General features: G+C 38.4%; 1 protein-coding gene across 6 annotated transcripts in view; it reads left to right on the top strand.

The window, feature by feature from the left end:
• The window catches only part of lyst (lysosomal trafficking regulator), a 72,633-nt gene that overhangs the window by 28,510 nt on the left and 19,418 nt on the right, over positions 1 to 24,705 (top strand). For 4 of the 6 annotated variants that reach the window (XM_088013027.1, XM_088013025.1, XM_088013022.1 and 1 more), the window contains exons 7-27: positions 415 to 576; positions 4,416 to 4,572; positions 8,548 to 8,762; positions 8,847 to 8,913; positions 9,719 to 9,828; positions 11,303 to 11,666; positions 11,735 to 11,891; positions 13,420 to 13,593; positions 14,225 to 14,385; positions 15,007 to 15,197; positions 15,569 to 15,814; positions 16,648 to 16,821; positions 18,048 to 18,197; positions 19,323 to 19,460; positions 19,542 to 19,740; positions 20,510 to 20,638; positions 21,641 to 22,256; positions 22,323 to 22,503; positions 23,134 to 23,303; positions 23,994 to 24,224; positions 24,352 to 24,518. In XM_088013027.1, coding sequence (XP_087869153.1) covers positions 415 to 576; positions 4,416 to 4,572; positions 8,548 to 8,762; positions 8,847 to 8,913; positions 9,719 to 9,828; positions 11,303 to 11,666; positions 11,735 to 11,891; positions 13,420 to 13,593; positions 14,225 to 14,385; positions 15,007 to 15,197; positions 15,569 to 15,814; positions 16,648 to 16,821; positions 18,048 to 18,197; positions 19,323 to 19,460; positions 19,542 to 19,740; positions 20,510 to 20,638; positions 21,641 to 22,256; positions 22,323 to 22,503; positions 23,134 to 23,303; positions 23,994 to 24,224; positions 24,352 to 24,518 — 4,159 coding nt within the window. The remainder of the gene's footprint in view (positions 1 to 414; positions 577 to 4,415; positions 4,573 to 8,547; positions 8,763 to 8,846; positions 8,914 to 9,718; positions 9,829 to 11,302; positions 11,667 to 11,734; positions 11,892 to 13,419; positions 13,594 to 14,224; positions 14,386 to 15,006; positions 15,198 to 15,568; positions 15,815 to 16,647; positions 16,822 to 18,047; positions 18,198 to 19,322; positions 19,461 to 19,541; positions 19,741 to 20,509; positions 20,639 to 21,640; positions 22,257 to 22,322; positions 22,504 to 23,133; positions 23,304 to 23,993; positions 24,225 to 24,351; positions 24,519 to 24,705) is intronic. The other 2 variants (XM_088013023.1, XM_088013024.1) reach the window with 2 other exon arrangements.

Raw genomic sequence — 24,705 nt, 5'->3', positions numbered from 1 at the left:
TCACATGCTGATGTGAAAAATGTTTTTTTTTTTTTTTTTTTTTTAGCTCCAGATGCATCATTTGCCACAAATAATCAAGCGTACACTAAAAGAATGCTGCTATTGCATTTTAGGAAATAAAATGTGTATTTTTTTTCATTTAAAACGGTATTGAATTATTAGTTTATTAGCAACTTTCAATGTATTTATAATGTTTTATAAAACGGCTCCAGTGGTTAAGTGAAAATCTGCAGAATGTGCCCATTTTTAAATAAGATTGTCAGAATAATCGATTTATAGTTAGTCAGTTGCACCTCTATTATTTTCTCTGTACCCTAACCACATAAAAACTACAACATTCAGTGAAAATCTGACTTGTAAACATTTTGCTCACACTTTGAGAAGCCCTAATCTATTGCATTTTAACTTCAACAGCCTCAGTCTGTGGAGGAGACCCTGTTGGAGGTGAGAGACCAACTGTCTCGCTCAGGAGTGGTGAACTCTGACCTTGCTGTACCGCTGTTTGACTCCCTGCTGCGAGTGGCATTGGCTCAGGTGACTTCATGTACTGATACACCTGAGGAGAAACCAGAGAGGGTAAGTTCTGCACAGCAAGATGCAATCTATGCATATTTTATTAATGGGTTTATATCGGCACTCAATTTTGATTTTGACTTCAACACAGCAAAAACACAAAATCCTTCCAAGAATTTTTGGTGTAGTTTCTAGTGCAAATATTTTAGTTTTGTTTTACTTCAAGTGTGTTAACTTACAGGTAACTAAGTTACATTTTCTCACGTGACAATAATTTGCTAGTTGAACTAGTATCTTTTTATCAATATTAAGGAATTATTGTCTCAAAACAAGCTCTTCTGTCTTGCTTAAAAGTTACTTGTAAATTAGTTTTGTCAACCAGTTCCCCCACCGTCTTCAAATAAGACAAAATTGGCATCAATCATCTTGACTACGTTTGTGCTAGTTTGTGCAGCAAACACTTTTGTGTTCGCTGTGCTGCACAAAAACATTTGGACTTTGGACTTTGACTAGGCCACTTAAACACATTTTTGTTTGTGCTGCTTTGGCTTTGAAGATATTACTTAAAATTTAAAGTTCAGTTAAGGTCAATCAGCCCCACTCAACCCTCCCCCCCACTTCTATGAAATCAAAATGACCTTTAAGCTTTCACCTTTATTTATTTATTTGACCTTTATTTGTGACCTTTAGCGGAACAAATAAAAAATTTGCTGCACAAACGTTTGACACTAATTTTGTCTGATTTGAAGAAGGTGGGGCGTCTAGAACCTAGACCGAAAATACTTGGCAAGATTTTTTTTGTGTAGTGAAGCTATAATTTTCAACACAACTTTTTGTTTTTATTTTATTATTTTGAAATATTTTGCTTTCAAATGTGTCCCAGTGTGCATTTGTGATGCGATGAGGTAAAATAACCTGTGGCACAAGAAGGAGTGTTTAGTAAACATTTGTGTGGAAAAACTTTGGGTCCTAAGACCCAGACATGGATTAAAAACACAAAATGTACAAGATTTGCTACTAGATAGCAACAAACCCAAACCAGAATTTGATTTACTGTCTGCTACACTGTAAAGACAGAAAATCTTACAAGAGTAATTTTGGTCTAGTTTTTAGTGCAAATATCTCAGTACACTTGAAATAAGACATACAAATCAAAAACTAACTTTTCAGCAAGACATAGAAGCTTGTTTTAAGTAAATATCGCCTTAATTTTGATGAAAAAGTTCTAGTTGTACTGGCAGATAAATTAACTCTTAACATGGGGAAAATTTCTTGTTGTAAGTGAAATAATCTGCCAATGAAACTAGCACTTTATTTATCAATGTTAAGTAAGTATTGACTTAAAACAAGAAAAGTTACTTGTACGTTTGTTTGTCTTATTTCAAGTGTAGTAAGATATTTGCACCAAAAATTCGACCAAACTTACTTGGTAATATTTTATGTTTTTGTAGTGTAGTAACTTTAATTAATATGTTCTACTTTACTTTTATTGTTTGCTGCAGCTTTTTCAGACATACACATAGGAAAGTGAAGCCGATTGCAAACATGCTTGTCCAATATTTCCATTCAGAGCCATGGATCCAGGACGTATTTGTCTTTAGGGTGTACTTGACGTTAAATATGCTCTCAGTTGAAGAGTTTGCCATTCTACTTGTTCAAGATTGGTCAGCTGATTTAGCAAAATACATTATTTTTGTGGTGTTTCAGTGAAGTTAAATGTTTCTACAACCGAAACAGAGTTTTAGTAATTGAAGAAAATATCTAATTTTGATTAGAGGATGTGTAGATTGCAATGTTTCAGCTTCATTTTTACTTTCTTGTCTGTTATTCCTCCTCTTCTCTGTTATTTTCAAATAAATTCCCACCAGTCACATAACACTGAGTTTAGCAAGTTGGCAAATGGCTGCTTGTTTTTCAAGATGTCATGAAGGTGATAACTAAGATGTTATCACCCAGTTATGAACGTTATCAACTCCCCCTCTGCTGTTTCCTTCCTGAATTACCTGGTTTATTGGTATCAAACCAACAAACCTGATCACTTTAGCTTTGTTGGCAAACAATAACTTCGCCTTTATGGTAAAATATTAAAACAATATTATAAGTAAAGAAGTTGAGCATAAATGAAAGGAAAGCAGTCTTCCAGCAAAGTGTTGTCGGTCACTAAAGTAAAGCATTTACATCATGTTGCTAAGCAACTGCTATCTGTTCAACAAGATGGCAAATGTAATTACAGAGTCCATGAAGAGCAAGCATGACCTATTTAAATAGTTTCACCCACCTCCTGTGTTTTAATAAATGGTGCAAAAGCATTTTATTTTTTATCAGTTTATCATTTATAACGAATCTGAAAATGAATTTAAACATCAAACTATTCACAATAATTACAGCTGGATGTATTTTGATGTGTGTCTCCACCAGCTTTGCACTTTAAAAACCTCAGAGTAACTAAGAGCATCAGTTTTCCAGATTTCTCACTTTGGATTTTGACTAGGCCACTTAAACACATTAATGGGCTGTGATCTATTTCATATTAATTTAGGGGTGTTTAGCTGCTTGAAAGCTAAACCTCACATCCACACAGCATGATGAGGCCACTACCATGCTTCACAATGGGTTCAGGGTCTCGTCAGTCTTCTCCCACACAGTGTTTTGGATGTAGGTCCAAAATATTAAGATATGTGACCTTTTCTTTGTTTCAAGCTTCAAATTCGACTTTCTTTTCTTTTAACAACTTATAACGTTTTAAATGGGTTAGCCTTTTTAAACTTTACTTTGTGTCCAGAACCATAAGATCCAGTAATCAGTTGCCATTGAAAGTCCCTCAGACTCGAAGCTCGAAGGAGATCGTGCTTTCTCTATTCCTGCTCCTATTCTCTGGAATAAATTACCTTCCCGGATTAGATCTGCCCACACCCTGCGTCATTTTAAATCGCTTCTTAAAACTTTATTTTATTCGCTGGCATTTAATTGAGGCCTGATATCGTAACGTTTCTGTTGTGATGTTTTATTGTTATCTTATTTACTTATTTTTATGTTTTAATTCCATCAATTTATTATATTATGACATTGTTTTTGTACAGCACGTTGGTGCAGTTTTTGACCTGTTAATATAGTAGTTGTCCAGTTCGCAGACTCTTCCACCTGAGCTGTGGCTCTCTGAAAAGTTTAGTTATTTTTTGCACTGGATTTAAAATCCATTTATTTAATATTCATGATTTTGAAGTGCAAAATGCGCAAAAGTATAAGGTGTATAAATACTTCTCTAAATCACTGTAACTGCATTGTTTCTGTAAATTAAAAGCATTGGATGAGAATATATCTCATCCATCTTTTTGTTTCTTCCTTTTTTTTTTTTTTGCCCAGATTTACTGTTTTTCTAAGAGCTTCGTACTTTCTCTGTTGACCCAGCAGAGTGTGATGTTTACTTAAAGATTACCCAAGCTGCAAAGCTCTGAAATTAGTATTTCGCAACAGAAAGTGTCACATTTTTTGAGATGATTACCTACACGTCACAGTTAAAGGTACGGTTTCTCACCTCTTGCTGGTGTCGGAATAATTCCTCCTTGTCCATATTGTTGTTGGGAGTTTTCCGATGTGTGCATACGATAACCAACTGTGCACAACAAGGAACTGGGCTGTGTAGATGCAGTGCAAGTCAGCTGATATTTGTCTTATGACTAAAATCTTGTACTTTTTTCCCTGCCTTTTTTCACCACATAAGTGGAAAGATCACTACTTGTCATGCTGGAAATACTTTTGGTCAAGGAGATTTGTTTTTTTTAATCATCAAAGGATTTGGTGATTAATTTTAAATCTTACCACCATTTAAGGTAGCAGGATTGGGGAGGAGGATCTTGGTTTAGTTTCATTTAAGCTTTTTTTTTTTTTTTTTTTTTTACCAGAAGCTCCAGGTGTTTGCTGAGGGGGCGGCTCCGGCAGGAGATCTGTCTGAGGAGGTGGATGAGGTGCAGAGCTGCAGTGTCAGGCTCCCGGGGGAGGAGGAGGGCTACGACGCTGATAGCGAAAGCAACCCGGAGACCATGAAGCAGCAGGAAGAGGGTAGGTCCACACACAAATGCTCACTAAAACTGTGTACACAACTCTCTTCTCTTACTGCAAACCTAAACCGTTTGCTTCAGCTGTGCCGTTTCTGGCGGATCACTATAAACGTCATCTGCTCTTTGCGTCTGGTTTCTGTTGCTGAGAAATGTCAGCAGACTTATCTGGCTTGACTGAGAGGTCATGTGCTGGTCTCAACCTCTGACCCTGTTGATAACTTGCCTTGGGAAAATCTCGTTTCTAATTCTGATCAACTCAAAACTGAATGGTTCTGGACTTTATTTTTTGCTTTCGACCCGTTCTGTCGCGTGACGGAGATAAAGCAACATCCTCCTGCGGAGGATATTTAGCAAGAAGTTGATATTGTTATTGCATATGGATGACAAAGCAGAAAGCAGCCCTGAGCCCGATGCAGGTTAACGAATTGGCCTGATTACACTGTTTTTTTTTTTTTACTTTAATCCCCTCAGAAAGGACTCATTGTGGTAAGTTTTACAACTGGCTGGCAGCGAGACCTCATAAGCTGCATCTTGTGACTTGAGGTTCCAATCTGATGGAGGGGCTGGCTTCCTGGAAAAACGATAGCATCACCTAAAACAGAGAGCGTTTTAAATTTGAACAATGAGAAACAAAATCCCATCAGCTCCAACTAATGAATTATCAGGTTTTAAATGGTTTTGTCAATGAAATTACTATTTCTGTAAAATCTTCATCTGGTTTTGAAAATGGTCCCTTTTTAACCTTTAGTCAGACTAAACTAAAATCAGATACAATGTTTTTCAATCAAAGTATAATTTTAAACTTTTTCTCCTTTAAATAAAAAAACATATATCTAATATATAACTATATATAAGATTGTGTCCATTAGTTTTAACATCTCTAATCTATTTCTTGTCAAATTTATGAGTTTCTGCTTCATGTTATTTCTTGGCGTCTTTCTCTTACATTTGTTTTCTGTTTTGTATTTATTTTTAAATAAGGCACATACCTTAATGGCAGTACAGCAACCACATTATACAATTGTCTTTGTAGGTTTATATACATTTAAACCTACAAAGACGGGCTTTCCAACGTATTGAATTCACTTTTCAGCTTAGACATCAGAATAACTAGAAAAATACAAATTATGAAACAAAAAAAAAAAAAACATGAATTCTGCCAAAAAACAAAACCAGTAAAAATTGAAAAATAAAAACAAAAACAAGCATGACTGCTTCTGCCAAAAACATTAAAAATTAAAAAAACAAAATCAAATATGACTGCTTCTGTCAAAAAAAACAAAAACATTAAAAATAAAAAACAGATTTATTTTTTAACCATAAAAGAACAGTAGAAGAGAAGGTAAAAATTGCTGGTTAAAAAAAATAAAATAACATAATTTCTTCACTCAAAGACTGCTTTATTTTCCTCTCCTTCCTTCTAACAACCCACATGCAGTCAATGTTTAAAGAAAATCAGGTTTTAATGCCCTAATACTGCCCACTTGTACCTTAAAATCCACAAACTTGTCCTATTGTTGTTTCTTAAAGCCATTGTAAGTCTCTCCCTTACATATATTTGGTATACTGTATTGTGCTACTCATCAATCAATACATCTACCTGGAGCCATTTTCCTAAATTTGTTTTCATAAGATTATTCAATATTCAACTGTTTTTAAAGCGGAAAGAAAAAAAAAACCTTGAGGCACAGACAAAACACATTCAGCAGTGTAGCGGAAAAATTATGGTCAATTTAATTTATGCTTATTTTGTGTGCTGTAGTTCCAACTGCAGGCTTTCAAAACAACTCTTAAATTATTTGCACAGATGTGAGTATTTGGATGTGAGATCAAAGCGGCTCGCTCTCTAGAAAAACCATGGCTGACGTCTGAGATTCTTCAAAAGCTTAAAAGTTTGTATGGAGCCTTTTTCTCTTAATGAGACGTTCATACTTATTAAAGTACTTTTGCTTCACATGTTGAGCGTAGAGCAAATTTACTGCAACTCAAAACAACTTCTTATCAGCTTTTTAAATTAGTTTGAAATTTTAACAACAGTTTCTAACTTAGGAGATTTTTGGTTTTTGACTTCGTTTTCTCAGAAGCTTCGCTGCTGATTCGACTTCATTTTGAAAAGATTTACTTAAATTAAGGGTTCGATTTTCCAAACATTTTCTGTTTAATTTTTTTAGACATTTTTTTAGCAGCAGTTCCAACAAATTCTCTGTTTGCCACATGAATCCATTTAATATTTTCTTTTCTTAGCTTCTTTTGTTTTGCAAAGTCTTGCATTAGTTGTGCAGCATTTTTTTTAAACAACCTCACTTGAAAGGACCAATAACTTACCCAGTATAACCAGCATCTCAGATAAAGTAAAAAGAATAAACACATGGAAATGGACGGAGAATGAGGCGTTTTGATTAAAGAGCGTGCAGGTGACAGACGTGTTGGAATGTGATTTTTACTCGTCTGTCACCGTTACTCCAGCAGTAATGGTGTCGTCTTTACTGGGCATTTTATCAGAATGTAAATGTTATTTAATTTTAATGATACAGTTCTTAAAAAAACATTGTCAGACCTTCAGGGAAATGGACGGAGAATGCTGACAGAAATATGTTTTTCACAACTTCGTCTGTCAATTTGGTGATTTTTTTAATATTCTGTTTTAAATTGAACAATTCTCCGTTTTTGAAAATAAAATTTTTGGAACATTGGGATTTTTTCCCCCCACCAATGTAGTCATGTATTTATGTTTCATAGTTCAGTGATGTCAGAACGCCCAGGGTGGCCATCTTGTTTGGCAGTGACGTTTTACATTTTCTATTTTTTGGGACTTTGAATTCAGGTTTTTTTTCTCTGCTACATTTTTAGAGAAAAAAGTCATAATATTCACACAGCAATTGGGTCAAAATAATATGAGAAAAAGTTGTGATATTACCATAGAAATATATCTTGTAATATTAAAATAATACATTTTATGGGAACTCCAACACAAAAAAGCAAAAAAATAAAATTATAAATGTTGAGAGTCTTGTGAAGTTATACTTTAGTAGAAGTTTAATATTTTATAGAAATACTTGACATGTCAACTTCAAATTATTATCTGTAGCAGGAGATTGAAACAATTGTGCAAACAACTGTTTACTTTGAAGAATGAACAAAATGAACTGGTCACATCAAATCTGTTATATCGAAGCTTTTTTCTCATTAAAATGACTATTTTTCTCATTTTCAAACATTCTTTCTATAAAATTGCATCTTTATTCTGCTAATATTATGACTCTATTCCCGTAATCTGGCACTAACATGACATCATCCAACTCACAGAAGGGATGACTGAAGTAAAAGCCACATTTTGAAAATATTTTATTTCATTTATTTCTTATTTTAGAAAAGAAAGTGAGAACACATTTATTAAAATCGGATATGATAATTTTTTAGCCATATTTCGCAGCCCTAGTTTGTCTCCAACCTTCACTTTGCACGCAAGCATGCATCAGGAATATCTAGAAAAAAGCTTTACTGTCTTAAATTTTCTGCTCCGAACAGAGAAATATTGGGGTTGTTTACATTCCAATACGTCACAACCATTACTCTCTACTTTATGCATTCTTCAGGGAAAACTGCCAGACCTTACTGTAAATATACAGAAGACAGTATTTATGTGTTTATGAGCTAACAGTGCAGAAGTGCGCAGGGGAACGAGCAGCTTCATTAATAAAAGGAGCAGCTTCCAGGCGCCGTGTCAGAGGCTGCAGGGCTGCAATCCTGTAAATCATGAGGGGAAACCCATACTGCTCCAAGGCTGAATGCAGACCTCCGGCTAGTTCATTTCCATGAGATTCCTCCAACATCAGTGGTTGAGAATGGATAGAGTCTGGAGGCTATTCGTGTTCATGGTGTTAGCTAGTCTGTAGGGCCAATTAATAATCTGTTGGATTGTGTTTTTTTCATTTTTTTATTTTAATCTTCACCTGCTGACTGAACGTTTTCTCAGTAGGGAAGGTGGAGCCTGCAGGATTGAGTGAGTTTGCGGCAGCGGCGGAGGATGGGCCGGAGCGTGGCGTGCTGCTGTTCCCGGAGATATGCACCATGGAGTTACGGCTTCTTGCCTCCGGCTCGCCAGACCTGGAGGTTCTCGGTCACGTGTTTCACAGCCTGCTGGGCGCCGTGCATGCCAACCGCCGCAACGCCGCCTTGCTCTACGACCAGGTCAGACTGAATACCTCTTCCTCTTTGTGCTGGTGTTCGCTGCCTCGCAGGTTTGACGTAACCCTTCACTTTGGTTTCTCACAGGGAGGAGTCAAAACCATCCTTTGTAGTTTTCACAACATCCTCAGCCAAACAGACCTCTCCTTTAAAGGTTTGTCATTTATTGTATCCAGAAAAACATGTTTAAAGTTCATATTTTTACAGACATGACGTTTTAACTTGACCCCCAGAGTTCAAGCCTAATATTTTGCTTAGATACTTGGCTAAATCTGTACCGTTAGGTTCTCAGAGTTGGACTTATTTTGCAATTTCTATTGTTTATTTAAGATTTACTTCAGTGTCTGTTATTTCTCCTTCATAACCATCCATTGCAAAAGTATTCATACTTTGTCACATCACCACAGAATGACCTAGTCAAAGTCTAGACCTCCTGTAAATCAAATTTACAATCTGTGGCAAGAGTTAAAGATGTACATTAGCAGACTCTCCATCTCAGTGTTTGTACGGGTGCTTTTGTTGAAAATGCTTCAATTTAGAAAGAACTTCATTTCTGTATAAAATACTTGAAAGTTCTTGATATTTGTGATGAAGTGCAATCTAATATTTGATTAAAAGTTTTCAGTGGGGTTCAGTGCAGGGGGCTCTTCATTTTTTCCACAGCTGTATTTCCTGCCTCACTTTTCAGATCTTTATTTGTTAAAACAAAGTGAGAACCATCTGTCTGTGTCCTTCCACTTTATGGTAAGGCTCTACACTGTGTTGGTTTATAACATGAAACAGCAATAAAATATACAGAAGTTTGTGGTCGCAGCCGGACGTGATGTGAAAAACTTAGAGGTGTAAATAATTTTGCAAGTCAAGTTTGACAATAAAACCGACACGATTTAAGTGCTCATGTCTTGGCAGATTGAATTGAAACTGTTTATATATTCCTGTTCTTTATCGCCGGTGTTTAGATTGCCAGACGGTACTGGTGGAGCTGCTGGTTGCCATGGTGAGCCAGCGCATTACGGCAGAGGAGCTGGCCCTACTGATCCGCCTCTTCCTGGAGAAAACCCCACCTACAGTAAATACCTCTCCGTCACTCAGCACTCTACTGTTTGCTTACGTGCGGCCAGCTTGTGATCACAGTCTGCGAGTTTGAGTTTATTAATATAAACTAGAGTTTCTGCGTAAGACGCGCTTCCTGTCACTTTTCCTTCGCACTTCATGGTTCTTTGAAATTCATCAACACATACTAGGCCCTGGAGCCCTCTTCACATCACACACAGTTAACACCAAAGTGTGCAGAAGAGATGTGACGCTGCAGCTCATTAGCACAAGTATGTTTGGTTGGTAGCCTGCAGGAGAGAGCTGTTCTTAGCCTCAGTTCGAGTGAAACGTTTATTTGTACCAACAAGAGAATATTCTCAGTGCTTCTTTCATTATTACGTTACGTCAAATGGAGGTTTATAAACCGAAAATCAATCTGAATGATTAATCTTTTTCCCTATTTTTAAAGCAACCCTCGCATATTTCAAGAATTAGAATGTTTTAAGATTAATACTAACACACTTTTAATCATTAATTTTTTTTTTTTAAAAAGGAATATAAAACAACAGCTAATGAACAATTAAATCAGAATCACTTTTTTGCCATTGCTAGTAAACAAGGTCACAGACTAGGAAATTGATCTGATGCAATGGTGCATATGCTACAAAAAAAAAAAAGTTTTATGTTTAAGCTTCAGGGACAGACCATCCAATCAGAGGAGGCATAAAAACTATGTCACTGTGTGGAGATGATTTAAACATGGATTAAAGGGAGAGTATTATGTAAAATCTATTTTTTTAGCACCCCTCCCATGTTTCTTACTGTCAGAGCTCCTCTAGACTAGCAGCAGCAGGAATTAGCGAACACATGAGCCTGCTGAGCTCATCTTACAAACTACTTCTCAGTCCAGCGCTCCTCAGAACGGTTTCAAATGACAATGAGGAGAAACGTTGTTGTGAAGGCGACATGTGAGAAGAGCTGGAGCTTCTTAAAGAGACCGAGACCAATTTCAAAGTGTAAAATATCTTTTAAGTAATTTTTCATATCTGCAGCATTTTTATAACAATTAAAGGTAACATAGTTACTTGACTGTGCTATAAAGAGGCACTGTGTGCCTGAAAAATACATAATACCACCCCTTTTAAGAAATTTTTTTTTACTAGGGAACAACAGTGTCAACAATTTAGTACTCTGTCCAAAATTACTGTGGTGGCTTTTTGATTATTATATTATTCTACTGAATAAAATGACAGGTTCTAGGTGACAAATAACAACAAGCAAAAGATCAAATCCTTTTTGAGTGTAACAGCCTTTAAAGTTACAAAAATATTAATATTCAGAGATGCCTGGGTGTCGCCTGTGTGAAATAGCTTATTTTAGCAAGACCTAAGAGTCTGGAATTTGCGTTTTAAAGTGGCCTGGAGCAAAGAAGCTAATAAAGATAAAAGGTCAAATCTGAGATGTTTGTGTGCTCTCATCCCAACCTTTTTAATTTTCTTTGTTTATAGGCTATATTACTGAAGGGTATTCTACAAATTGTCGAAGCCAACATGGACATGGAGCCTCTTCACTTCCTGACATTTCCAATACTCCACGGGGTTTCAACACCCGGAGGCTCATCGCCTGGCTCCAGGCAGAGCAGCGCCGCCGGAGGCAAAGCCGTCAGCCTGCTCTGGAAGGGGAAACTTTCTCCTGGTCGCAGGGAGGGGGAACCAGAGTACCGACCGAGCCACCTCTGGTCTTCCCCCTGGCACACGGCCCCTCTCCACCTACCTCTCGTGGGACAGAACTGCTGGCCCCACATGGCCCCCGGTTTCAGTGCCTCGATGTGGCTGAGGGTGACGGAGCTGGAGGAGAAGAGCGACGACAAAGGTTGGGATTCTTTACTGCTTGATCTACTTGAAAGATGGACAGTTTCTAAGATTTGCTTTATTTTCCAGAAGAAAGCGTCCGTCCTGCATCTGAGATCCATCATGCTTCACCTCAGACTGGAGCAAAGTCAGCAGAAGAAAACCTCGTTCATGTTCTCTCCATGGGCTCCAAGGCGCTGATGCTTCAAGTGTGGGCAGACTTCTCCAAAGGCTCTCTCACTTTCAGGTGAGGATGAAGTTTTTATGTGCAGAATAAGTTGCTATTTCTACTTTTTATCATTATTGATTCCCAAATTTTAGAAGACAATTTATCATAATGCCAATTTTAATGCTGGCATTTGGGCCTCTACTGCCTCTAAAACAGCCCAAGTGCTTAAAGAAAACCATCCAGCAGTTTTTTGGCCGTAGGTTATCTAGCAACCCCAGCAGAGTTCTGCTGGTCACCTAGCAACAAAAGCAGAGTTCCAGAACGTTTGGTCAGCTGGTTTTACTACTTGTATGCGATGTACAATGGCTGCTGGAAAAACAAAGTGTTTTATTGTTGACTTATCATCCAGAAACCACCTGCTGTACTCTTGTTGCTTGTGCAGGAGGCTCTACTAATGCTTTTCGAAGCTGTACAGTTGCACATTTACACATCTGTTTCCAGCCATTGTCATGTGTGAGTGTAAATGTTGAGTTTGAGGGGCGTGGCCAGCAGCAGCTAATTTCGATTTAAAGTGACAAGAGGCCCTAAAGCAGATGAAAGGAGTTCAAGATAAACAGAACTGACCAGACTAAAATCTAATTATCCAAGAATGATTTTGTGAAAAAAATTTAACGAATATGTTTTGTATAGGCCATTGATGCCCAGGACCCTCTTGAATATGAGATCTGGATCCCAACGGGGTTTACCTGGTTAAATAAAGGAAATATAAATATAAATAAATGTATTCCAACCTGTTCAAGGAAGCATAATATGTCACCTTTAGGGAGAAAAATACACATTTGCATCATGATAAATAAAACTATTACAATAAGAGAAAGATTCCAATGTTTGGAATAGAAAGTAGAATGATGTAAAAGAAAGAGGAAAGAAAGTAAGTACTATGAAATACAAAGAAAGAAATAAAAAAGTAAACATAATATTAAATAATGATCAATTTTATCTTCTATAACAGAGTGCATTATCAGGTTATTTTTATTAAATTTGGTCTCTAAAACTAAGATAAAATCTTCTGAATTTCACATAGTCTACACAACGTTGCCACCATCATTTAAATGGTTCAGTCTTGTGTTTGAGACAGGCTTTTATTTATTTCATTTTATACATGTCAAATGTTATATTCATGCAGTGATATAAGGTTTGTTTCTCATCCTACAGCCATTTTTATGTTTCTTGCTCTTAATAGATATTAGATGTTTGTTTGTTTTTGAAACTTTTTGGGGTATATCACCAAAGAAACATAAGTTGGTTTCTTGAAAATATTTTGTTCGGTATTATTTATCTCTTTCCATTAATCTTTAATGATTGAACCGTCCCAAAAAATATAATGTTTTACATTTTCATTTCCGCATTTTCTCAACAAGTATCTTAGTGCCATTTCCGAGGATGTGTTATAAAGAATCTTATGAGCTTTTTTCCATCCAAATTCTTGCTATTGTAGTGATTTATTATATCTCCACTGGTATCTCCATCCAGGCTGCTACTATTTCTAAGGTGTCCTGTTGCTAGGATCTAAACTTCCATGCATTGTAATTCTTTGCTCTCTCAGGATTTGCATAGACCCGAACGACGACATAAAAGCCGGGCTGCTGGCGCAGGCCGAGTCAGGCGAGGGATTGTTCAGACGAGGGCAGTGGCAGCACCTCGGCCTCACGTACAGCCAGCAGCCAGAGGGCAAAAAGAACGTCCACGGCCACGTTGTCGTGTGGGTTTGTGGCATCTGGTAAGAAAACCTGTCGGAAATATGCAGTGTTTTGGCTAAACAATCAATCAGATTAATCCTGGTGATTATTGAAATACTGGCCAAGTGTTTTAGGAATTGATTCATTAACTGGAGCTGAAAAAATAACAGTTAGACCTCTGATTAAACCAAAACTGTATTAAAAAGATACACATTCTGAATTAAAAGGGGAAAAAAAACACATTTGTCTCTAAATATGTTCTACCCAAAACTACTTAATGTCCTATTAAGCATCTTTTATTGTCAAATTATTAATCAAATAATGCAAAAAAATAATCAACAGCTCAGCCAAAGCAATGTATTGTTAATTCAAGGAGAATGGGCGGAGCTTTTCGCTTTTTTTTAAAAACTCCATATGCATCCTTTGCTAGAAATGACAGGTGTACACTTAAAAAATTATTTGATGTTGCATTTTAAGCAATAAAATGTTTATTTTAATTAATTCCCTATGTGTGTTTTTATGTATTTGAAATATTACATAAAATAGACTTAAGTGATGCTGGATTTATCCGATTAATCATTAAAATGATGGATTACTAAACTAATTGTTAGTTGTAGCCATACTTCTGTCACTTCCTAAATATTAAAGTTGCTTTTTTATTTGTTTACTAAGGAAATGTGAGGTTTCTCTGGACTACACTCTCCCTCGCAAGTCCAGTTTATCATCTGACAGCAACAAAACCTTCTGCATGTTGGGCCATTGCACGGTGTCGTCAGAGGAGCTGGGGAAGGACGCGGGACGCTGGAGCATGGGCACTGTGCTTCTCTTTAATGGTAGGACTTTACAGTACCTTCCCTCTAACAGGGATTGAGCTCTTTAAGAATATCAACCCCGTGTTATCAACTCTCAGCCCTTCACTGGAAACTTCAAGTGTTTTTTTTCCTCACTGATTCAGGAACAGATGGATTAACACTGAGATTAAATTAAACACAGGTTGATATTCAAGGTTTTTATTTTGACATGTACCTTTTCCTCATCACAATTATACACTATTTTGGGTTGATCTATCAAAAACAATCCCAAGAAAATACATAAAAGTTTGTTTTTGTAATTTGACATTCATTGAGGCGTCATATCTCAATGAAATTATATACCCATAAATTATTACATGTCCTAATCCATAAACTCTTTAAACTTCATCACTTTAAAGTCGGACCTCACTGCTGCTCTCTAGTGGTAGAGTCAGGATTTACGTTAAAGAACGAGACTGAATTCGCCTAAAAACTGATGTTTTTATGCAAACTCTACCTCTCCAGCATTGATTGAATTAAGTTTGGGAAGCACTTTCTTTGTGGGAAAAATAATAAGCAAGATCTTAAAAACATAAGGTGCACCTAATTTCCCAAAACAGAGATAGAGACTCACTCTTTTTGTCGTGTACTTGCCTGTGTCAGGGGCGAGGATAGGATCTGAGGAGGCCTTCTTCCTCTACTCCAGTGGACCGGACCTCACGTCAATCATGCCCTGCAAATACGGCAAGTCGAGTGGCTCAATCTCCAAGTTTGTCTCTCAGGAAGGCCTCAGGTGTGAACACGTCAGAGAGATCCTGATGAAGAACAAGGACATTGACACAACAGCACTGGTTGTAAGTAAAACATTTGGTGACGCATAGTGTGTTCAATGCTTTTATTCATGCCAGATATAAAAGCATCTTTTTCAAGAAGTGCTGGTGAAATGTTTCCTTTTGATTTTCTGAGATCAGTAATAACACACGACAGGAAGTCATTTTCACCCGCATGGAAAAAATGATTACAGTTACGCTGCAGCTATTTAAGTGAGACTGAACATTAAATCTTAATAGATTAGTTAATAGCTGTGCAGATTGTAATGGCAAGTGTAAATGCTCCCTTAGCTGACTTTGTAGTTGGGATCTTAACTAATACAAAACAGATCAAATATCAGGAATTACCACAAACAGAAGAGATAATCGTGATGGTATTTTCTGTTTCTTTACAGGAGAGCTTGGCGATAGTTTACGCCCCCAGCAGTCCAAGAGTCTACACCATATACGAGCCTGTGATCAGGCTGAAAGGTCAGGCCAAGACGGTCGTCACCCAGCGGCCCTTCAGCTCCAAAGAGGTGCAGAGCATCTCACTGGATGGAAACGCCTTTAGATCTCTGCTTCCCTCTGAAACCCACGGCCTACAGAGCGTCCTGCATAAGATCGGAGGGACGGGGAACTTTGTTTTCCTTTTTGCACAGGTAGAGCATCTAATTTATATACATGCAAATACATGAATTAATAACTTAATGTGTTTTAAATTAAGAATTTTATTATTACCCATTCATTGCTGGTGTCCAAAGGGATTTTTGGGGACTTTTGCAGTTCAAGAATGGAGCAAATTTGGCTTTTCAACAGATGGTACAGATTATTGACATTATTGTAAAAAAACAAAAACAAAAAAAACAATGCATTTGCTTCTGTCGGACTCCCCAGGGTAAATATGTCTAAATACAGAAATGATTTTCAAAGTAACTTTTGTTATATTTTAAAAGTTTTCATTTATTTCTTTGGAGAATAGTCTTAAAACTATTTTTCAGACCTACAAAATAGGAAACATTTCACCCAAAAAGTAAGAAAAAACATGTTCGATGTGTAGTTTTTGCTGAGAAGGTAAAGATAAAATAATTCACAATGAAATTATTTAGTATTTTAATTTTAACCTAACATTTTTTTTTTCTTCAAAAAGTTTGAACACCGCTGCAGTTATGTATTTGTTCTGCCTATTTATCTTTTTGCATGGTTATTGAACAAAATAAGCAAATAATTTGAATTAGGATGGCAATTTTTCAGAGAAATGTATTAAAATATGTTTTCTGCATTAAACTTATGTTGCAGAGCAACTGGATATTAATTTTATTCTGACAATTTGAATCCATCATCCCGGTTTGCTTCTGTTATAGTGTGAAAACATTGTCTGTGTTTTAGCTTGTTATATTTTTGTGCATACTTTTTGTTCAAAGTCTAATGTGACCTGGATTTTTTTTTCCTGTTTTCTTTCCTCTCCCTTGTCTCTGGGCTTTGCATCGTCCAGACGGTGGAGCTGAGTGACTGCGAGAAGACCCAGGCTCTGGCCCTGCGAGTGCTACTGACTCTCTGCAAGCACAACCAACACCGCATCCATGAAATGGACTGTTACCATGGTTACTCCATGATCCATCAGGTCCTCATCAAGTCCAAATGCATCGTAGGATATCATATGCTGAAAGTGAGTCACACCTTGAACCCCTTACTGTCCCTGTTCCTCTGTGCTGCATCTCTTTTTTTTTTTTTTTTTTTTTTTGGGGGGGGGGGGGGGGTTGTGAATCTGATCCGGTGCAACAGAACGGTTCCTCTCTGAGCCGGTGTCAGTGACCCTGCTGTTACTTGACCCTCTGGCTATGTGTGTAACAGAGCCATGCTGAAACCGACTCCGACTGGTTTGATGAGACACTGACATCCGCAGCTCCTCTGATTGCACATCTCTCTTTAGGGTTTATACATCCTCACATCCTTTATTGTGTGTTGATTAGCGATGCTACGTTCTCGTAATTATTCCAGTTTGAAAGGAAACATGCTGCGCTACTGATACGATTTATTCTCACCGTTTTCAAGCTGAAAATGAAATCTCTTTTATATCTTTTGATGCAACCCTTTAGCCTCATCATACAGTTTAATTAGTAGTGGGCAGAGGAGAGTAAAGTACTGAAACATTTTAACTCGAGTAAAAAAAAATACTCAAGTATTTGATAAAAATGCTACTCAAGTAACTGATCAGATAATCAATAATTTATTGTGTAAATAATACATAATCAGACGTACTTAAATATAAAGTTATGTGGAGATTTTGGTATTTTAAAGACCAAAATTATTCTCATATATATATATATATATATATATATATATATATATATATATATATATATATATATATATATATATATATATCAAAAACATAATTACAGAATAGCAAAATCAAGAAAAGAAAAATTTTTTACAAATCAGTTCCTTCCAGTGTGAAATTTATGAAACTTTAATAAAACCTGCAAGTGTGTGTATCTGGTCAATTTTTTATTAAAACAATCTTGTAGTTTCTTTTACTTTTTTATAAGGAAGAGTAGCAATAATTCATAATAAAATTACTCAAGTAAAAGTTAAAAGTACGGTGTAGTAAAAATACCTTACACTTGTAGCCCTTATTACCTGAAGCTTCCAGAGTCCTCAAGGACTGAAGATTTACGGCCACTGCAGAGAGGCCGGTCACAGATCAGACTTTTATCAATCCTGACAAGGCTGCTCGGTGTGTAAATGTCATCCATTCAGACGCAGTCATGAGGTCTTCAATAATTTAATTGGAAATATATTGATTTTTTTTCTTCCTGTCTTTGCTTCTGCATCAATCTGTTTCGGTGTGTGCCTGATGAGTTTGAACACTGACTTGTCCCGTCGTTGTAGACTCTGCTGGACGGCTGTTGCAGTGGACCGGTCCTCATCCTGGGGGACGACGGCCAGTTTCGATTGGACCCGGAGTCTGTGGCTGTGGTTCAGGATATCAGGCTGCTCTCTGACATCCTGCTGGACTGGAAGATTTGGGCTCAGGCTGAGGTGAACACACACATAGACATGAGTTTTGTCCTAAAGTCTAAAACTGATATTAATTAATATTCCAGAGTGGCTCTTTGGACCTTCAACAATGGCTCATAATAACTATGACTAACAGTGATAATGAACCAACTAGTGTTTTTGAATATAAATATAACAACAAATGCAGGTTTTTAACCATTTTTCATTTTTTCCTGCCATATTACACTAAAACTACAAGTAATATGTTTTCTTGTTTGTAAAAAAAAAAAAAAAAGTCCATCCTGTTGTGTTTATCGAATAACAAACTCAGGTTTTAGCTACTTGTTGCAATAATTGCATTGAATTTCCACACTGAAACTAAAATACCAGTAATACTTTTTATATACCCATTTTTCTGCAAATATTAACATCTCATTGAATAAAATGCATCCATCTTCTTTGGGAAAAGTTCAATACTTTTCTTTATTCAAATAAGAGTAGTGACACTTCATAAGAAAATTACTCAAGTAAAAGTAAAAGTACTCTCTTAAAAATACATTACTGCAAAACGTTACTGAGGTAAATCTAATTTACTACCCAACTCTGCTAACGTTTAAGACTTTATGCATGTAGCATTTATTACCTGAAGCTTCCAGAGTCCTAAAGGACTGAAGATTTACGGCCACTGCAGAGAGGCTGGTCACAGATCAGACTTTTATCAATCCTGACAAGGCTGCTCGGTGTGTAAATGTCATCCACTCAGACGCAGTCATGAGGTCTTCAATAATTTAATTGGAAATATATTGATTTTTCCTCCTGTCTTTGCTTTTGCATCAATCAGTTTTTGTGAATGTGAGTAAATGTAACTTGTTACTACCCAACTCTGCTTATAATGTTTTCTTTTGTGCACAACACAGAACAATTTTGAATATTTCATATTCAACATTCAGTGTTTAAAGCTGGTGAATTTCCTATATTTTTTTGACTATTTATTTCAAATATTTCTACTCAAGACTTATAAAGATGGAGGCTTTAATTTGATGAAGGCAAATAATTTTTGCCTTCATCATAAACCCTACTTTTGGGGTTAAATGCAGATAAATTGTGCCTAATTATAAAATCACAAAGTGTTTATAAGTAACCTAATATTCTTGTTTTATTTGTTAGTATGGTGTGTGGGAAACACTGCTTGCCGCTTTAGAGATCCTCATCAGGGTTCACCATCCGCATCAGGTCTACAACATCCGCCAGTTCCTGAACGCTGAAGTCGTACATCGTTTCCTGCTCACCTGCCAGGTGTTACAGGTAATCCAGCCAAATAACACAGCTCTAATGTCGCCTCCACTTCCTCTCTTTTGCTGTTACTAAGAATGTGTTTCTGTTAAGGAGCACCGGGACGACCATCTAACGTCCATTCCTCAGGAAGTGTCTTTGTCCTTCATCAAAATCATCCAGGAAGTGCTAGGCTCTCCTCCAGACATGGATCTGCTGAAGCTCATCTGCAACTTCCTGCTGGCCGTTCACCCGCCCACCAACACCTACGTCTGTCACACTCCATCCAGCTTCTACTTCTCGCTGCACATCGGTAAGGAAGCTGAACGCAGCACCTTTAAAGGGGCAATTTCAAGTAAAATTAACTTTGTTGAGCTTTATATCATGTTATAATCTTACTCCCTCCTGAAAAACATACCTGGAGTGGTGCTTTGATTCTTTCATGCATGTTTGAGAAATCCTTTAATCTCCATGGCAACCATTCAGCTGTGCAAAACGCCTGAATGGACCGAGCCCCACCTTCTAGACGCAGGTCCTCTTCTGAGCTGCAGTTTCCAAGCTTCTGCCTCACAGAGCACCACTCCTACATGACTTCCTCACTCTGCTCCTTCAGACTAGCCAACAGCAATTAGCAACAGCTATCAACTCTGCCAGCAATGAGCATATACCAGCTACTTCTCATATAATGGTAGAAATGTTGCTAAATTGGTTAACTCTGTTTGGCTGAATGGAGCGCCCACAACACATTTTTACAAGCAAACTTTGCAGTGCTGTGACTCCACAATACTTTGTGCTGTCTGAAATTGTCTCTTCTTTCAGTTTCTGAAAGAGGAGACTTTGCGCTTTCCAGCCAATATGGGGTTTTTACGGTAATTTCACTCCAGCCATTGCAGGGAGCATGTTTTTCTTCATTTTAATCTTATGAAACACTCTTTTAATGGACTGTAAATTGTAAATAACTGCTAGAATATTGAAAGAAATTATGTAAAATTGCACTGTATGCCTGTAAAATACGTGATACTGGCCCTTTAAATCAAAGCTTTAGTGATTCAAAGCTCTGAGCTCTCTTTGATATTTCTCAGATGGGAAGCTGTACCAAGAAAAGGTGCAGTCCATTATGTACTTGAGACGCTCCAACAGCGGAGGAAGGTCTGCCAGCAGCTCCGTCGTGTCTCTCTCCCCGACTGTTTTTGCTGACGGCCCCCATGAAGGTACATGTGCAGCTCACCTCACTGCTCTATAGCATTTAGTACAAATGATCAGTTTGTCCTACAGCTGGGCAATACATTGATTCTACCGATTAATCAAATTTTTAGTTTTGAAAATATAATTTTTGGAAAATCTGGATTTCCGTCATTCAGAGTGATGTCAGCACTCTGAGCGGGGCGGCCATCTTGTTTGATGGTCGTGTTTTACAGCTTCTGTTCACTTGGTCAACTCTACAACAATATATTCACAATATATTGTTTATTCTTGTAAATAAACAAAAATTCTTGTAGCTTGATCCTACTTCATCATCATACAACTCACCGAAGGGATGACGGAAATTAAAGCCACATTGCATCTGAGTTTGATAGTAGAGCACACACCTCCAAATTGTACCTATGGGCAAGTTGCTGGGAGACCAATGAGAGTTGTAGCTTTCTTAAGCTTAAGTTAAAAAAAAGTTATGCTTCGTAGCCTTTGGGATCAGCTCAATCATCAGTGAAAGTAAAAAAAAAAAAAGAAAATACAAATTGTAGATTTTGTTAGCATAAGTGCTTCAGACTGACACATTTACACAGAACAAATAACTGTTCACCAAATTGTACTCCAGGCAACGTCTTTAAAAAAAAACAATAAAACCTCTGCAGCAGCATATTTTACTGATTAAAACACTGATGATGTTTTTCTCTTATATATTATGGACTAAACTGATGGTGTAGGTGCAGAAATCTCCCATATTTACATGGAAATTCTGCAGACTGAAGAAAAAACCAAGTCCATATTTGATACCATTTGTGGTGCGTTTTTGTATGATTGCATAGAAAGCAGAAACCTTACCTACATTCACAGTGCAATAGACCAGCAAACGGTCTTAGAGATCCTGTAAACTGTCCGGTAAATTTATTATGAGAAATAATAGGTTTAAATAAGCATGAGCAAAGATTTGACAACTTTTTACTGAAGTCTTACACAGCATACCTGAACAGGTGAACTGGTATCATTCCCAGGCCATCTTCTAGCCCCTTTCCCTGAACACGGAGGTGATGATCAGTCCTTACGGCCTCCCAGCGCGGCTCCGTCTCCGTACTCCTCGCCTCTGGTGACGCCTTGCGTCGGCCACGGCAGCTCGGGCGACACGGCCGAAGGCGACGACGTCTCCCTGGCCTCCCAGCAGGCTCTGGGCAGCACGGAGACTCTCAAGAAGGTCGGAGGCGACGAGCAGCTCCTGAGCAGCTGCGAGTCCGCCAAGACGATCTGCGACTCCAAGGACGCGGGGGACGGTGGCGCGCCACAGACGCCGTCCATCAGCGTGGAGGAGGACCGGGACGAGGCGGCAGAAGTCGACAGTCTGGCGGAGGGCAGCGTTGGGGGGGTGGAGTCCGAGGACTGGGCCAGCGAGGAGGCACCGCGTCGCCCCGACAGTCTGAAGGGCATCCAGTCCTTCCAGAGGAGCCACAGCAACCTGACCAGTCTTGGTCTGGCCTTCCCGTTCCCAAATGGTTCGCTAGCGGTCGCCCGCTGGCCCAGTGCAGCCGACCGGGCTTCGATGCCTGAAGACTGGGAAAGCTACACGTACTCGCCCGGCTCCGACAGAACGCACAGCAAGACAGAGGCCAATGACAGGTCAATACAGCAAAAATAACCCTCCAGTTTAATAAAGCCAGTACTATAACAGGTTTTATCTCTCAGGTCCAGTACGGAGGACTGCTTGGTGCTGATCTGCTGCGGACTCTATGATCTCCTGAGGGGGGTCCTGCTGCTGCTGCCCGACCTCATGCTGGAGGAGGTCATGGACAAGCTGATCCAGCCAGAGGCGCTCATTGTATTGGTCAATCATCCCTCACCGCTCATCCAGCAAGGCGTCATGAAGGTGGGTCCAAATCTGCGTCATGTTGTTTGGATTATTGTGGTTTAAAGTAGGGATGCACCAGTCATCTTTCTTCTACTACCGCTACAAAGAGTCCGAGACTCCTACCACCACCAACTTTGTTTAGCTTAGTATGAGAGATTGAGCGGCTAAAGTCTTTCCTCTGCCTACATCCCCCAGAATGCAGTGCGGTTGTAAATCAGAATTCAATGAATTTCCTTTAATGGGGGTGGCGGGGTAGCTGGAGTATAATCCAATAATAATCCATCACATTTAAATTCTAAGTATCAATCTGAATCAATGAATATTCTATATAATGAATAATGCTTTTTCTATCAGATGTTTTATTTATTCATATTGATCATGTGTGCATCACAATATATAGTTATTGATTTATTTTTCAGCCATAGTGGAAGGATAATTCATCATTATCCAAACGTCCATGGCTTGTTTTTGTGACTCTCCTCGCTCATCTTTGCGACTCTACATTGTTGACCGCAGTACAAGGCCGTGTAACGCGCTGCCTCCGCTGGAGAGATTAATCTAAACTTTTTAGATTAATCCCATGCGATAAGGTGTTGGCATTGATAGCTGTAGTTTAAAGACAATTTTTTTCCTCTTTATTGCTTCCAGCTCCTAGACGCCTATTTCAGCAGAGCTCTCAAAGAGCAGAAGGAGAAGTTCCTGAAGAACCACGGCTTCTCGCTGCTGGCCAACCAGCTGTACATCCACCAGGGCAGCCAGGGGCTGCTGGAGTGCTTCCTGGAGATGCTGTTTGGGCGACCCATGGGCCTAGAGGAAGAGTGAGTCAACATAACCCCTAAGCATGACACTACCACCACCCTGCTTGATAGGAGCATTCGTTCAAGTTTAAAAGTGTCACCTTTGCTCCTCCAAACACATTTCTTTTTACTATCAAATACCTCAATCAGGACCGTTTTCTACAGAAGATGGTTGTGCTGATTATTACCATGGATGCACCGATCGACTTTTTTCACTTCCGATACTGATACTGTTATCTGAGGTTTGGTATCGGCCAGTACAGAGAAAAAGTCCTGAAATGACTGAAAACATAAATGTACTTAATTACAAGTTTATTTGACAGCTCTGCACCAATACAGTTCAGTTTGTATTTTCTACTAATTCATGTAAAGCACTTTGAACTGCATTGTTGCTGAAAATGTGCTGTATAAATAAAGCATTTTCTTGCAATTAGGAATTCTAAATACAATGTAAAATAAATATAGAACTAAGCAGCATAGATCTGCCCTTATGCTTCGGCCACTAATACCTGATCTAGAATATTTTTCAATAACGACATGGATATATCGGCTCAGTGTGTCTCTTATTATAACATCAATAACAACTTTTTTCACCTAGTTCTTGCTTTTAAAATGTATTTTTTGTGGAATCATCACTTTGATCACTCTCACTGGAGCTGTATGTTTGTGAATCCCGCCTCTTATTTTCCTCCCTTGTTTCCTTCTCCACAGTCTTGACCTGGAGGAAATGGAAAATATCTCACCTTTCAGAAGGCGCTGCATCATCCCCGTGTTGGGTCTTATAGAGAACTCCCTTTATGAGAACTCCTTGGTGCACAACATCCTTTGTATGCTGCTGCAGCTCGTCAATGCCTGCCCCAAGCTGGCAGACATCCTGCTTGACCACGGGCTGCTCTACGTGCTCTTCAACACTCTTTCTACCCTGAACGGCATGGAGAATGGGTGAGGCACCCAGAACAGACGAGAAGTTGTAACACGGCATTAAATCATTAATCCTCTTTCTGCTGCTCTGCGTTGCATGACTTTGTGTGCTTTTTTTGTTTCCACTTTCTACCTCGCCATTCTGCAGTATCCCCCTGAATGATTACAAGCTCCTGGTGTGTGACATCCAGCAGATGCTAGTCGCTGTGACTATCCACTCCTGCAGCTCCTCGGGGTCCCAGTACTTCCGCATCATCGAAGACCTCATTACCCTGCTGGGTTTCATGCAAACCAGCAAGATGAGACGCACCCAGGGTGAGGGATGCGTTTCTAGCATTCAGCTCACACCCAGACAGCAAGCCGGGCTTCTCATCTGCTGCGATCTGATGTGGAGGACGGAGCCGAGCGGCCTGGTTCTGCTGCAGAAAGAAACTAAAATAACCTCCGAGTGAAAAAGTAGAAAAGAGATCTAATTTTGCTGCTGATAAATTGACTGTCTGGG

The sequence above is a fragment of the Poecilia mexicana genome, unplaced genomic scaffold (assembly GCF_051168715.1).
Source record: "Poecilia mexicana isolate PSO_F unplaced genomic scaffold, ASM5116871v1 scaffold_15, whole genome shotgun sequence".
NCBI classification, from domain to species: Eukaryota; Metazoa; Chordata; class Actinopteri; order Cyprinodontiformes; family Poeciliidae; genus Poecilia; species Poecilia mexicana.
Note: the sequence above shows the minus strand (reverse complement) of the source record. Positions and strands in the feature narration are given on the sequence as shown.